The following is a 15,395-nucleotide window of genomic DNA, read 5'->3' on the forward strand; positions in this document are numbered from 1 at the left end:
GGCTCGTCAGAGGTTCTAATGCTAGTAAAACAAAAGGATGAATTCAATGTCAAATGCTCCACTCTATGTTATCGTGTTATCCAACTCTTCTGCTGCGTTGATGATGTTTCATGTCCAAATGCAACAGCAATACCTCCACCCACATTAACTTCCCATCGTCTCCAACGCCCTTGTATCGCTATTTAGAGCTTCTTGGATCATCACCACCTGACATACTTTACCGTTCTAGACATCGACCAAACCTGCCAAACCCCCGTACCCCATGTCTCGGATGTTGGAACCTAGTCCCTGCACCGATTTTGCATGGTGCAAGCGGACTATCCTGGACCTCTATCTCTGTCTTTACCAGCCCGACGCCGCCATCGTCATTCTTGTTTTCGTCGTACGGCATGGCCCGGCGCTGTTTGATCGGTGATGGACGTGTAGAGTGGTAGCGTGCGGGGCCGCGCTCGATGCACACGTTGGGACTAAGAGGGCTGAGTTGGACGCCGCCGCCGCCGCCGCCATCTTCGAAGATTGGTTGTTTTGTTGGGGAGATGCGGGAGCGGATAGTGTCAGTTTCTGTAGACTGAGTTTGAGTTCGAGCTGTCAAGGGGTTGGATGACGAGAGGGTGGGTAGTCGCCGTGTAGGGAGAGACGTGAAGAGCGAGGGGGTATGTGGGTTAGAGTCGAAATCGAGGAACGGATCTTGGATAGCTGCATGGCAGGCTTGGGTGGGTGACTGTTCGGGACTTTTGTCCAGGCGATCAACGTCTGTCAGCTTTGGGGGTGAAGATAGTGGTGATGAGAAACTGCCGGACTGATCTTCCGTCTCATCTTGCGCAGTAGGTGTCTTCCATTCACTTGTAGCTATGTTGGTCAGCCAGTCGTTGATTCGGTCCCTAGGCGGGCCAGTGAGATTGGAAGTGCGGGTTCGAGAGCCTGCAATGAAGTAACCCGAGTCGTCGGACCACGAGGGTGAGCTCTGCTCGGATATGTGAGGGCTCTCCAGCTGTGGCTTATGTTGTACCATCCGAAACGAGCTTCTCGGTAAACACAAGGACTCCGGAGGACGTGGTGGAGAGGATGCAGGAGTACAATGTTGTTCATACATGTCGTGCTCCCTTATTGGCGAGGCCTTCCTCGAGATATTTGGCAGTCGGGGGTACACCACAGTCTGCTCAGGCTGAGGCGATGTGTGGCTACGAGCGGCATCTTCGAAGATCTGTCTCATTCGCGCAGCATATCCCGTACGAGCTGGGGATTGCAGCAATGCTGAGCCATTGTTCGCTCGCCGAAGTCGGATGTTTGCCTGTCTGGGAGGCGAGCTCAGAGGGACAGTTGTCTCCAACGGCTTTGAAGCAGCCTGTGTTGGCTGTGCATAACCATGGTCGGTGAAGATGTCATTTGTAGCTAAACTGGTATGTGTGCCATCTGATGGCTCAAGTGGTATACCACCATCAGGAGAGTCATTTACGCTGTCGACATGCAAGAGTGGACGTATGGGGCTCTGGCTGGGTGTGACAGGTCCGCGAGGTGTGGAACCGCGTCCTTGAGCAATTCCCTACAATATAGTTAAGTCATATGTAAACGCAGTCCGACTCAACAACCCTCCACGAACTTGCTGAGAGGCCATATTGATCGGCTGCGCGATTTCCTTATTGTCTCCTCCCACGGTTATCCGAGACGTCTCGGCATGCTCGAGTCCAAATTCCGCGTGGGTCCGAGAGGTCGCACAGAGATGACTCGAGGATGGCTTCAGCGGTCGTACATGACATTGTGGCTGGCGGTTTTATAGGAGACGTGCAGGAGCTACACCAACGCTCCCACATGCTGCAGTCACCCGTCAGGCCTGTCAACTGTGCACTAGTAGCTACTTCCCCACCATGTTGTTGGAGCACAAGCGCATAGAAAGATTGCAGAAATAGCTACCGTATCAACGAGTCGCACATGTGTGGAGTGCAACCATTTTTCCGGAGGATTCATTCAATAGTCAGGACATGGTGGTTGCTAGTGGGGTCTTGAGTCGCGAGAGCATGATGCATGCAGAACAGGCACCTCGGAAGGACGCAGGTACAGGCGGAGGAAACAGAGAGTCTTCGCAGTATCTGGTAGCCATGACCGCGAATCCGTACGCACAGAGCACCCCGCTCGATGCCATTCGATAAAAGGCTTTCGCGGGATGCTTCTTTTTTTGCTCATCATCTCCGGCAGGCTGACCTCACGTGTTTAGATGGGCCGAGTGCCCTGCCCAGCGGACTGGTACCACACTTTGTAAGAAGTTTGACGGCAATTGCTGGACAACGTCAGCCTTGTGGTACTCGTCAAATCTCTTCGTGGTTCAGGTTCAGGCTCAGTACTACGATACGCGGGCCGGCGTAATCGGGGCACCAAGGCTACTGGGATCTCGCTTGCCGATCAATATCTAGGGGCACCGGCACCTCACTTTGATTGCAGCCAGCGGGCACTGCTCTGTCCGCTCTGATCCCGCTCCCACGGACGCTGCGGTTCAGTGTGTCATTTAATCTCCATCCCGCGATCATTCGCTGGGCCTCACAAGAGAGACATCGATCCCGGCCCTCGATCCAATCTACAGGCTCGGCCCTTTATCTGATCACATGGGTTCTCGCGGAATCCTCTGGACAGTCTGCGGGCGCGCTGTTGGAAAACCTCACCAGGCACGACGGTTCGCGGTCCTGCAGCTACCCCTCTGTGAGAATGCCCGTAGGAGTATTGCCTGAACCCAAAGAGGCGTCATGCATGCAGGAACAGCACGCGAATTCTAAAATGGGCTGTCTTGGCCGGCACGACACTCGAGACCGACTCGTGGGCCCGCCTCGTCTACGCAAGGTGATGCTATGTAAAACACACCAGGGCCGCATGCATCTGAAGCATCCTCGAGCGTTGCAGGTCCACCTCTGGTTGCTGACAGCCACGAATAGCTCACCTGCACCAGGCGCGACCTTGAGGACATGATTACAGTCATCCTCACCATTGCAGCCGACGTTTTCGAACAGGCGCAAGCTCGCGCACCGTCGCACGTTGGGCACATCCTCGGGACCCTCTCCTCACCTCGTGCTGGGGCGGGAGTTCGTGCGCGCTGCCCGCGACTGTCGCACCATGCTGCTTTCAATAGATAGCGACCAGTACGAAGGCCCCTGAGTCGACCGCGCCCGTCGTGGCGTCCTCGCTTCCTGCACTACACCTTCTAGTCTGTGCTTCCAAACTCTGAACCATGCCAACCTTGCGTGTTCCACAATCTGCCCTGCCTGCCACTCCAAAGTCTCTGTATTTGCGAGACATGTGGTTGCTGCCTCGACTGCCTTTCGCTTCTCCTCGCCGTCCTCATTCCATCCCGGCCCAAGTCCATACCGCGAGCTGGAAGCTTCTCTGGCGACGTCGATTTGCCGCATTCTAACTATTATACTTTCTTTTTTGGCTACTTTCGATACCTCTGCGTAGCCTAGTCCCCGCATTACCTCGCTGTAAATATTCCGTATACTTGGCCAACGGCTATCAACCAATTCAACCGCCTCCCTTCATCCACCATCGCTTCCTATCGATAACCAGTCTTTCCGACGACCCTCGTCTGACTTGGCCGAGAACTTCTTACTGTACGTTGATGGATTTCCTTTGAAACCCCATTGGGATCACTGTCACGGGGCTGCAACAGGCAACGTCACACCTTCCCCTCTGCCTCCCTTCTGCGTCTGCTCTTGTCGTGTTTGGCTTCTTGTTGCTAGGCTGCATGGCCTCTTGGGCTATAGCAGTGTTCGGTTATACTCTGCATTGCTGTCAACTCTTCGTTGGTAGAGCCCTTGTTGTCCCACTTGAGCACCACCGGTCATGCAAGAGACTCATTCTGATCTGCGAGATTGTAGGCTATTCATCATCTGATACATTGTATCACTTACCTCCTGGTTCCTCACTCCCTGAAACCTGAGGCAATTGCGATTTTCTCACCCAAGAAATCGCTGCTTTCCGCCGTCTACCGACGCGCACCAAATCATTCTGCCCTGTTCCTGGCGTCTGTCTTCCACACACTTCTCTGCCTGTAATCTGCTTCGGGTACCTGGACCAGCTTTCCGGGATCTGAGCGCTTCTAGGCCTGTGTGTCATACATGTTCGTATTGGCCATCACCCGTGCTGCAACAAGTGCATATGCGTCAGTAGTTGCACAGTCGTACCCACAGTCAACACTCTTACACTCCGCAGGCTGCCTGGAGCATACTCGTCAACATCAACAGCTTCGCGCACCGAGGGCGTGAACCTCGCGTCGCACGATACCTTGCCATTATCAGACCTGTGTCGAGTGGCACATCTACCGTCAACATTCCGAAATCTAATTCATGAGTTACGAACAGACACTGGGCGCCGGAGTATACGGTGCAACAGGTTCGAGCGACGATGGGGACGCGAAGAAGGGCTCAGTACGGGCGGCTCGTGAAAGGATGCAGGCTGCGCAAAAGAGGACTCAGCTCCCAGACACATCGAAAATAATAGGCCTTCCTCGACGACCAAACCAACTCGTTCAGCAGTACTCTCAAGAGCCAGTCGAGCGATCACAGAGACTAGCGCCCTCTGGAAGCCGGGATGATATTGAAGCAGACTCGCCGTCACCACAATGGCCACTGCCGAACATCACCAGGGAACTGGTAGACTCCACTCCGGATATCCCGCCACGCTCTCCACAACGACTTCAACCACCGCCACAATTTGCGCGACCCATGTCCGACGAGTTTCCTATCCAACAGCTGTCCCCTGGTCTTCCCTCCCCAGGCTCCCCAGGATATTTGCATCCCAATGGCGACACCTTCTCTCCTGGCTCTTTCCTTTCCTCGCGCCCAATAACTATCTCATCCGTAGCCTCGGATTCTTCGATAGGATCCATCCCCGACTTCCCTGTGCCCCAGCCGCCCATGCCGAATATACAACAAGCTCGACGCTTTCCGAGTCTAGGCCCGCCGCCTTCCTCCCGAAGAGGTCCGTCGTCGTACTATACACAGATGTCGTATGTGTCGCCCATCGTTGAGGAATCGGAGAACAACTCTTCAAGAATTCAATCACAACGCGGATCTTTTGCCTCTAGCAACGTATTTCCCACAGACGACAAGGCCTTTTACCCTGATGACGACCTGTACTCGGACGACGGCGAGACTATCACCAGCGACCGTGACACCATCTCACCAACTCCGACCGATCACGACGACCGAAGCGGTCTCGTTCAGCAATCACCGGCACTCGTACGGCAAGCGAGCTTGGGTAGGCGGACCAAGCCATCGCTGATGACCATCAAGTCAATTGACAGCTTTGGAAACAAAAAGAACGGAGCGGATACAAAGAAAGAAAATGTTGGTATTGGTCTAGGGGCCATGGGACTAGGAGCTGCAACTCTCGCAAGGGATGGTAGTCCATCAAGCATGGCGAGGTCACCTCTCAGCAGGGGAGTCTCCGCAGACTCTGTGGACACTATGGAGATGTTCAAAGGCAAAAGCTACGCAGGAACAGCATCGCCACTTCAACAGGAATTGCGTCCGACTGGACTGGCCGAGCGTGCTGGTATGCGAAGGCCTGCGAGGCTCGATATGGATGCGGTCCGAGATGCCGAGGCGCGTGGTAGCTTGACAAGCCTACCAGATCTCATTCGAAGAGCCACGCGACTAGCAGCAAATCTCGATCGTGGACGCACAGCCAGTCGACTCGGTCTGGACTTCTGGGAAACCGGCGCTCCCGACAGGAACCAAGTCCGACAATCCGGACTGTCTGAGATGCTTGCTGCTTTTCCGCCGCCTGGCCAAGAAACACCTAACCGCTCGGGCCGTGGTACTCCAAACTTTGGGAACGGCAGTCTATCCAAATGGCCATCGGGTGCCAATTCGCGTAATGGTGCCACAGGCTCTGCATCAGGTAATGAAAAACAAAAGCCGCGCCGAAGATGCTGTGGTATGCCGTTGTGGACATTCATCACGCTCCTGATAGTCTTGCTGGTCATCATCGCTGCTGCAGTCGTCATTCCCGTGGTCCTCGTCGTCATACCAAACATGAACAAAGAAGCAAACACTCCTGCCGCTCAAGACACCCAAGGCACCAACAACATGAGCAACACCAATGCGCCTGCCCAACCACTTCCCACATCTGGTCCAGGCGAAGGCGACGATCAATGCGACGGTCTCGTCACTTGCCAAAATGGTGGTATCGCGATTCTGAACTCTGATCAATCATGCAATTGCGTATGCATCAACGGCTTCACTGGCAGTATATGTACTAACGATGATGCCACCGGTTGCACCACAACTAACCTTGCTGGCACTGCTAACAACGCAACCATGGGCTCGGGCATTCCTCGCCTTCTCGAAACCACTGCTCCCAAGTTCAATATTCCATTGGATGGCACGCGTGTGCTGGCGCTATTCTCTCAGCTATCCCTGAGTTGCGCTGCCGAAAACGCCTTAATCACGTTCAACGGGCTTGCCTCTCGTTCCGTTCCTCATCGTCTCCACTCAATGGATATAAGGTCCACGCTCCACCCGTCACGTACGCTACCAGTACTTCACCATCCCCATCCCGCACAAGTTCCTGGTCAACAGGCCAAGCGCCAGACTGTAGGCCAGGTGAATCAAGACGAGGCTTCGAGCGATGAGAGCACGTCCGAAGCTGAAACCATCATAATACAACCCATATCAAGCAACATCAGTGCTCTTGACTTTGCTCGCGTAGCTGTGCTCCTTGCGCTCCAGGAAAGCAAGGATCTGGACGTGGCCGCGAGCGCACAAGAGTCAATCCAAACATTACTCACAAATGATCGCAACGGCAATGCGGATGGCGGTAGTGTTGATGTTGGTCCTTTCGACTTGGACCTTGTCAACTTCACGATCAAGTTCCAGAACGGCACCACGATACGTGCACCGCCTTCATCCTCCTCTTGAGCACGGTCCATCATTTCGCGACATCAGTTAGATTTGAGATTTTGCTTTTCCCAGCATAGCGATACCCTTTTTGCATTTTTCATCAAACCAGACGGCATCTTCAATTTCCTTACTTTCACATCTTGTTCAAAATCTCTGTACGATATAAAAGGGCTGGTGTGTGCCCGTGGATCAGCACAGCGCTGGCGTGTCACTTTTTCCTTTCGTTCACTATCCTTAACACCATGTTTCCTTCTTGTACCTGTCCCGTGGACGCATTCTCATGACCGATGGACTGGATCTAATGTCTGTTTTCTTATGGTTGGTGGGAAATACCCGATGGTGGAGTTGACATTAACGGCAGTCTTGATCTAGTAGCGAAAGATGATGGCGAGTAGCATAGCACAAAGACCACAGCAATAAGATTGATATAGAAAGACTACACAGCTAGCCAAAGTCCACCAGGCGTCTTGATGTAGGTGAGCGATGAAGGTATAGGACGACTGATGGCTACAGGTAAGGACCGCAAACCCATGCAATCTACTGACAGCATATTAGGCTTGGATGTCCATCTCTCATGTACAGTTGGATCATGGTCAGTGTATCAATGTTCTCCCGGCTATCTCGTGGTCGTTACTAGATGCTCCCGTGTTCCCCTGATACCTCTCGGTCGTCCACAACTCTCCCCTTTCACCTTGTTCCCCTTTCACTTCGACTCCAGCCCCCACAAACGGAAAGTTCACCGTCACCTGCCCACCAGAACCTTCTACTTTCCGCTTACGGTCTCCCACTCCCACAAAAGAAAAAGGGTCCAAAATTGGTGTCCTAATCGCGCTAGGCTGACGCGTCTGTGTAATAAATCCTCGCCCCTCCACCGCTGCGATCTTTCTTCCACCCACCCACACACACACACAGCGACTGACAGTATACCACACTTTGACAACATATTGATCACACTCAATTGCTCATCGCTGGCTCCTTCTATCCCACACCTCTTTTATTCGCGACTGCGATAACTCCATCCACTCCGCCAACTCGGCCCGCACTACCACAGTCATTCTGATAGTGCGTCGCAGCAACCGCCAACACAATGTGGGCGTTCAAGGTCTTGACCGCCTTGTTCGGTCTGGTTCCGTGGTTCGAATCTACGTCCAACATCGAGGCCGTTGTCGTCACCCAACTGGTTCTCCAAGCACCTCTCATCTTGCCAACCGTCACTGTCACCAAAACAGTCGGTGTCCCCGCTACCGCCATCACCCACACCATCCCCACTACCTCTACCACTGCCACCCCCAAGTCTAGCCGTCCCAGGCTCAACCCCTACAAGTTCTCGTCGCCTGACCACATTGAGTCTCGCTACAGGGCCCAAGATCGCGTGTCCACTGCACACGCGATGGCGGTGCCCCAGTACTCCAAGCTCGACTTCGCTGTATTCCTCGTCACCATCTTTGCCGTCACCATCATGGCTTGGTGGGTCACTGTCTTCGCCATGGGCAAAGGTAGGGCCATGCGGAGTCTCGGCCACGTCGTCCCAGCCATCAACGCTTCCTTTCGGCACACTGGATGCCGCATCGGATATGCAGGTTTGCTTCTGGGTTGGATATGCTTGCTCACCGACTACTGGTTCGAGTGGTCAGAAGGCTACATCGTATGGCCAAGGGTCTTCAGCACTTTCGTGTCGTACCCACTCGTCCTCACCTTTCACTCCCAACTGCCACTCGTCAAGCGCATTCCTCTACTTTGTTGGAGGTTTGTCAAGATGGTTGTGAACGGTGTAGGACAGTGGTTTGCTAGACAAGCACACGACTGGTACGAGGGCCGAACAAGCAAGCGTCGCATCGACAAGATATTCGAACGACATATATCCGTCATCAGCAGTGGAGAGTGTCTCTTCCCGGACCTCTACGGCGCTTACCCGAATCCGGCGACCTGGTCCCAGATTGTCAAGGCCATGGCGACAGACATTCTGTTTTTCGGCTGGAACCTCACCATTGTTGTGATCAAGCTCCGTATCCGATCTTGGAAGCAGATTATTCCACACATGCTGGACATCTTCCGAGTCACACTGCAAGTCTGCTTCGGCCTTGGGGAAGAGGAAGTCTCTTGGAAACTCTGGAAAGCAGGCTACGTGACCTTTCTAAAGGGCGTTTGCGCTGTCTTGTCCGTGGTCTTTGAGCTCCTCAAAACATTTCTCTGTATGATCTGGGTGACGCTCGAAGTGGTCAAAGCTGTCCTTGCTCATTCCCGCCTCCGGTATTGGACCACAGGAGAAGCACCTGTCAGTCTGAAGAAAACCGAGGCCAAGGTCTACGCAGACAAAGTCCACAACGCCTACTGCGAAACAGCGATGTACGACTGGGAGCGGGTCGCTGTCCTGTATCTTTCCTACCAAGCAGCCTTGGAAGACAGAGCCGCGGCGCACGCACGTATCGACGACGTTGTCGCATTCTACAGCGCCATCAGCCAAACCATTCGGAACCCGGAGTTTCTTGATCTCCTCAATCGAGCCAACAGGCTCTATTACAGGAGGGGTCAACGCAACCCGTTCAGCATCCTCGCCAAGTGCGCCCAGGTCAACGTCCGCGCTGTGGGTATATGGGGACCCCAGATTGAGGATGTTTCCGAGGCCATTGATGCCAAGTTCATTCCTTTCGAGCGCGACGAGATCGTCAAGTTCATCGCTGGGATGCAGTTTGGTGCTTCGCCGATTCGCCCGCCCACAATCGCTCCGTACCCAGAGATGAGTGAGTGGACGGCTGATCCTTTCCCGACGGATCCGCCTGCGCCTCTGTCGATCGACCTCCCCCTCACGAGAAACTTTGCCTAGCCCCCTGGCAGAGTTGTGAAGGCTTCGATCGAGGATACAAACGAGGATGAGAGAAACGACACGGACAAGACAACTTCCTTACCGCACGCCAACGCCACGCAAACACTCCTGACAACATCTACTGATACCAGCCTCCGTTACCGATTTTCGCTGACCGTCTCACCCTCACTACCCCTCCCCCTTCCACTTGGACCATGATTGAGCATGAACAAGTCTAGCCCAACCCTCCTTGAAGCCGAGACAGTGCAGTTGTAGTGCACAACAATGTCTTCCGAACAGCTTCTCACAATCCTATGCAGCAGGTATAGTCCGTTTGCGGTGCCTGAGCGACTGAAAAGTCCCGTTCTGAAGGATTGATGGGTTTGAGGGTGGGCTTGTTTGCGTGAGATCTGTGTTCAGTGGTTGGATGGGGGCGTGGTGTTTGTGAGATGGAATGTGAAAGGTAAGTAACGGAGGCTGAGAGAGTAGTGTAAGAAGGGGTGGTTGAGTAGTACAGCCTAAGGTAGGGAAGAAGTGGAGTTGGTGTTGAGGATCTTGGGTGCGGTGGTGTTTATGAGAGGTTTTTGCGCGATGGAGTCTGGATTTCTTGATTCATTATGTTCTGCACGATACCTTTGGTTCTTCTCGAGTTTGGTCTTTCTTGCTTTTCGGATGGAGTGGATGCTCGATGGGTGTTTTGGAGTTTGGCTGGAAAGATACCCGACTGCTTGTTTTGTTAGTCTAGAAGCAAGTGTACATTTACATTTGCTAAATTGAAATTTTACTCGTATGTCTCGCAGCAGAAGAGAAGTGAGGTTGTCGTGATGATCCCCCAAGGGTGCAGGGCAAGTGTGATGCGCCAGCCCCTCGATTGCCCCACTCGAGCAGCCCGCAGTGCTCTCAATTACCTGTTCCTGAGCTGGCCGTCAACACACAACAGCCACACCTCCCCCGCATAACCCCGATACCACAAGACACCTTTCCGCTATGCCTCAGGAAAACTCAAAAGTGTCGGACCCCGACGCGACGTCACAAGCGGCCGCCGAAGTTGTCGCCGAATCGAGTAAGCAGCCAGAAGCCGAATCCGCAGACGAGAGCGGCGATGAGGCGACCGAGACAGTAGAGGATGCAGAGGGTGCGTCGGAAAAGAAGAAGAAGAGCAGGAAGCGCAAGATCAAGGACGCCATCAGCGCAAAGGGCAAGGCCGGCGACGTTACAGACTTGAATGCGCCCGCAGGAAACGTCCTGCCAAAGGAAGCGCTGAACATGCTGCTTGCGAACAACCCCGGGCTGGCGAATGAACTGCAGGGCAAGGCAAACAACAAGGATGAGCTGGCGCAATTGATCAAGAAGCTCAACATCAACGAGATGCTGACGGGCCTGGCGCCCCAAGGCAGCCAAAAGGACATGGCCAGCCACGCCTTCTGGAAGACGCAGCCCGTACCCAGCTTCGAGGAGATGGCCAACAAGGAGAAGATCAAGGATGGACCTATCAAGGAGATCAACATCGAGGAGGTGGACAAGAACCCAAGTCCCATGTACCCGGGTTTCGAGTGGGTGACGATGGACCTGGAGGACGAGAAGCAGCTCGAAGAGGTCTACGAGCTGCTCACAAACCATTACGTTGAAGACAAGGACGCCACCTTCCGCTTCAAATACTCACCGTCATTCTTGAACTGGTAGGCAATCACATACTGCCATGAACCACTGCCGCTAACACAGTCAGGGCCTTGAAAGCACCAGGCTGGAAGAAGGAATGGCACGTCGGTGTCCGCGCAACCGCCTCAGGCAAGCTCGTCGCTTTCATCTCCGGCATCCCAATCCAAATGCGAGTACGCGACAAAGTCCTCAACTGCTCCGAAGTCAACTTCCTCTGCGTCCACAAGAAGCTCCGCTCCAAGCGATTAGCACCCGTCCTCATCAAGGAGATCACCCGCCGCTGTTACGTCGAGGGCACATTCCAAGCCGTATATACCGTCGGCTCTCTACTACCCACCCCCGTCTCGACAGCCCGCTACTTCCACCGCGCCATCAACTGGGAGAAGCTATACGATGTCGGCTTCTCTCCTCTTCCCCATGGTAGCACCAAGACACGTCAAATCGTGCGATACAAGCTCCCAGACACCACAGCCACCCCTGGACTCCGCGAGATGGAGGCCAAGGACGTGGACGCGGCTCTCGACCTCCTGAAGCGATACCTGGCCCGCATGGACATGGCGCAAGTCTTCAACAAGACCGAGTTTGAGCACTGGATGGCGCCAAAGGAGAAGCCCAAGGAACAGGTTGTATGGAGCTACGTGGTTGAAGACCCCGACACTCACAAGATCACCGACTACTTCTCTTTCTACAACCTGGAGAGTACGGTGATTGGTAACAAGAAGCACAATACCATCAAGGCGGCGTACCTGTTCTACTACGGCACCGAAGTCGCATTCGAAAAGGAGGACAAGGACAAGGCGAAGCTCAAGCAGCGACTGAACCTGTTGATGAAGGACGCGTTGATCTTGGCCAAGAAAGTAAGCATTTCGTTCCATTCTATTCCTACCCTACAACCCAAACCTTTACTAACATGCTGTGACCAGGCCAACTTCGACGTCTTCAACGCCCTCACACTCCTCGACAACCCGCTCTTCCTCGAGGAACAACGTTTCGGTGCTGGAGACGGCTCGCTGCACTACTACCTGTACAACTACCGCGCTGCGCCGATACCAGGAGGCATTGATGGCCGGAACCAGTCGAGCAAGGACCACATGGGCGGTATTGGCTTGGTCATGTTGTAATCGTGATTTCTTTCAGCGTGCATCTGCTACGGTGTTTGGATAGCGGTCTTGCTATGGTATGCATGTGTGTAACCGTAACCGGGTATATTGGTACAAAGTACTCACCCTCGTCCAAAGGTAGTGGGTATCTTTCTGAAGGAATCAGTTGCTACCTAAACTCCACCATGATTATTCTTTGTTACTAGTCGTCCCATCTATGTGATATGAAGAAAACTATCGCTCGTGTCTTGCGACCCCGTCGATAGACAGGCACTCCCTCTTATCTCAAGCAGCAACCATGCCATCCCAGATCAGATCCGTTCTAAGGACAGCCATCGCCGCGACCGCCACGACCTCTACCCCGTCCCCGTCCACCGCGGCCGCCTCGTGCACCACGTCCACCAGCAAAGCCTCTACCACGAGTCCCGGACGACAAATCTCCAAGGGTAAAGCTGTCACCCGGAGGAGCTGCACCTCGTCCACGACCAAAGTTGGTGGGAGCAGGGGGGAAGAAGGGAGCAAATGTATTCGCCTGACCACCCTGTATATCTCCCTCACCAGTGCCATGGCCACGACCAAGTCCTGTAAGTCCTCCATAACCTATTGTTATATTGCCTCGACCACGGCCCATATTGACGTTAGCGCCAGATGGAAGCAGTGGAGTGCCGAGAGAGGAACCTCCCCGTCCTCCGCGCATGCCTGGATTGATACCGTGTTCGCCGCGCCCGCGGGTAGTCGACCTAGTGTCATACCTGGGAGCAACGGAAGGAAGTCCCATGGAAGACCCGCCCTGTGTGTTGGGCATCGCCACGCTTCCATCCGACTTGTATGGATTGTTGCTGAGAAAAGAATGTCCACCCGAGAACGCCCCGCGACCTATGGCTTGCGCGTAGCCACCGCGTCCAGGAGTTGCAGCCGCAGCCGCAAGCTGTTGCTGATAGAATCCTATCGAATCAGTCGCGCTACTTGACGGACTGAGTGATGACGGTGGCGCCAGTGCCGGCGATGCGAACCCTAGCGGCGGCGCTCCCGAGGCACTTGCCTCAGTGTCGAGTGGCGGAGGTCCGAACATGGTCCATGGCGAAGACGAGAGGTTTAGTCTCCGTGGAGTTGCTGGCGGTGGAGTTGGCTTCTTTACAGGCGGCACATATGTGACTTCGAACGTGGTCCTGTACCGCTCCTTCAGCATCCTCTGTATCCTGAACAGCATAGTACCCATATCTTGCACATCATCTGGCTGGCCTCGAACAGTATTAAAGATATCGTCATAGTCGTAAAGTCCATCGTCGTCAGGAACGACTTCAGGGCGTGGCCGTTTCACAGGACTCCTCTTGTCCTTGGTCCACTCCTCTACTGTCTTGAGGATGGTATTGCCGTGTTCATTAAAGTGGTGATCAACTACATCCTTCCATATTGGTTTCGGGTATTCGAGCCAAGCCATAATCGCGGTACGTACAGTATGCTCGCGAATCTTGCTGTTGTACATTGCCGAAGGACTGTTGAGACTGCGAGTGTAACCGGCCTCTCTTCCTGGCTCGTTGTACCACGGTTCGTCACACAGTATCATTGCTTGTATCGATATCAAGACTTGCAGCAATGTCGACTCGCCAGGCTTCCAGGGCTCGCCAGACCATGTACCGAGAAGGGATAGGCAGACCTTGCCCTCGGCGTAGAGATTTGGATTGATAGATATACGGCCGCCCGCTGTTCCTTTGAAGTTGGCCAGTGGAGGGACGTTGGGGTACTCTGCGGGGCAGAAGAAGTCGAACTCAAAAAGGCCATTCTCGTACGGGGTTCCCATAGGCCCAACGATGACACACTTGAGAATGTCTGGCCTGTTTTCACAATAGCGTACAAAGATACCCGGTGGAAGGCTTGTTTGCAGTGTCGTGATCTCTGTAACCAATCGCTTGAACCTGCCTGGACGGGATGATTCAAGTGCCTTCGCTTGCTTGTAGTAGTAGTAAGTTCGTTCCATCAAGCTTTCCTCCACTTCTCTTACAGCAAGGTCCTCGGGAACTATTGCAGTCTCCTTGCCCTTCTTGCTACCAGCCTCTACGGGTGTTTGATCCTGGATAAATTGTGAAAGGGCCGAAATGTTTCTACAGACCCGTAGCATTTGCTGGCCTTCTTGATTCTTGAAGTACTTCCCATTATTCTTGGCGCTCAGGAGGACCATGGCACTCTGAGTGGTGAGATTGCGTAAGCACTCTGCAAGAATGGAAACGCTTTCACTCGGATCGGGTGCAGCAGCGCAAAATGATAGTGTGAGAAGGTCCACCGTCTCGGGACGCACGAAGCGAGGGCCAAAAAGCGCTGCACTTGTTTCGCCATGTAATCCCACAGTCATCAAGAAGTTGAACAGAGTCTGATAGAGGTCTTTGCGCTTGATGACGTCGGCCAATGAGTCGTTACGGAGCAATTCTGCACAGTACTGGAGAATCTTGCTGTTGCGGAGCATTTTCAGAACGGCTTTAGGAGGGTCGAAATCGAAGCAGGTTTCTCGCTCGAGGCTTGGAAGCAGATTTGTTAAGAATCCCAGGACCATGTTGCTGAAGACATCTTCGCATATCTGTACTTTCTGGGCCTCTGAAACCTTGGTTTCCCTCTTGGGTTCCTTCAAGTTCAAGATGTGTCCTAAGGTGTGCGCGGAGCCCTTGGATACGCTTGGCATGTAATCTGGATCATCAAGGTTGCCGCTGTAGTCACCCTCTTCAAAGTCATCGGTATCATAGTCGGATTCTTCGTGCAAATCGTAACCATGCCCGCCGTACCCCATGCCAGGAGGCATGCGGCCCGTCGAAGCTCTATAGCCACCCCCCAGACCTGTCGCACTACCGTGTGTGGACTTGTTAGCCGTCTTACGCGCCTTTGGCTCCAGCTTGGATGCCTCCGAAATCTTTCCAATATCCCTAGACTCCCAAATGTGCCGATCGAATCCACAAA

The 15,395-nt window shown here is 53.8% G+C and overlaps 4 protein-coding genes across 4 annotated transcripts; 3 read left to right on the top strand and 1 right to left on the bottom strand.

The window, feature by feature from the left end:
* Positions 1-4,328: 4,328 nt before the first annotated feature.
* Positions 4,329-6,905, top strand: ACET3X_004910 (uncharacterized protein; the record flags this gene model as incomplete). Its single annotated transcript, XM_069451057.1, has 1 exon — positions 4,329-6,905. One exon carries the CDS (start codon positions 4,329-4,331, stop codon positions 6,903-6,905), a length of 2,577 nt encoding a protein of 858 aa, XP_069306954.1.
* A 1,069-nt stretch (positions 6,906-7,974) lies between these two features.
* ACET3X_004911 (uncharacterized protein) lies at positions 7,975-9,711 on the top strand (the record flags this gene model as incomplete). Its single annotated transcript, XM_069451058.1, has 1 exon — positions 7,975-9,711. The coding sequence occupies one exon, from the start codon at positions 7,975-7,977 to the stop codon at positions 9,709-9,711; it is 1,737 nt and encodes a 578-aa protein (XP_069306955.1).
* Positions 9,712-10,677: 966 nt separating this feature from the next.
* ACET3X_004912 (uncharacterized protein) lies at positions 10,678-12,470 on the top strand (the record flags this gene model as incomplete). The annotated part of the gene is made up of 3 exons (XM_069451059.1): positions 10,678-11,369; positions 11,417-12,206; positions 12,273-12,470. 3 exons carry the CDS (start codon positions 10,678-10,680, stop codon positions 12,468-12,470), a joined length of 1,680 nt encoding a protein of 559 aa, XP_069306956.1.
* A 301-nt stretch (positions 12,471-12,771) lies between these two features.
* Positions 12,772-15,228, bottom strand: ACET3X_004913 (uncharacterized protein; the record flags this gene model as incomplete). The annotated part of the gene is made up of 1 exon (XM_069451060.1): positions 12,772-15,228. One exon carries the CDS (start codon positions 15,226-15,228, stop codon positions 12,772-12,774), a length of 2,457 nt encoding a protein of 818 aa, XP_069306957.1.
* Positions 15,229-15,395: the final 167 nt, after the last annotated feature.

This window comes from Alternaria dauci, chromosome 4 (genome assembly GCF_042100115.1).
Source record: "Alternaria dauci strain A2016 chromosome 4, whole genome shotgun sequence".
NCBI lineage: Eukaryota > Fungi > Ascomycota > Dothideomycetes > Pleosporales > Pleosporaceae > Alternaria > Alternaria dauci.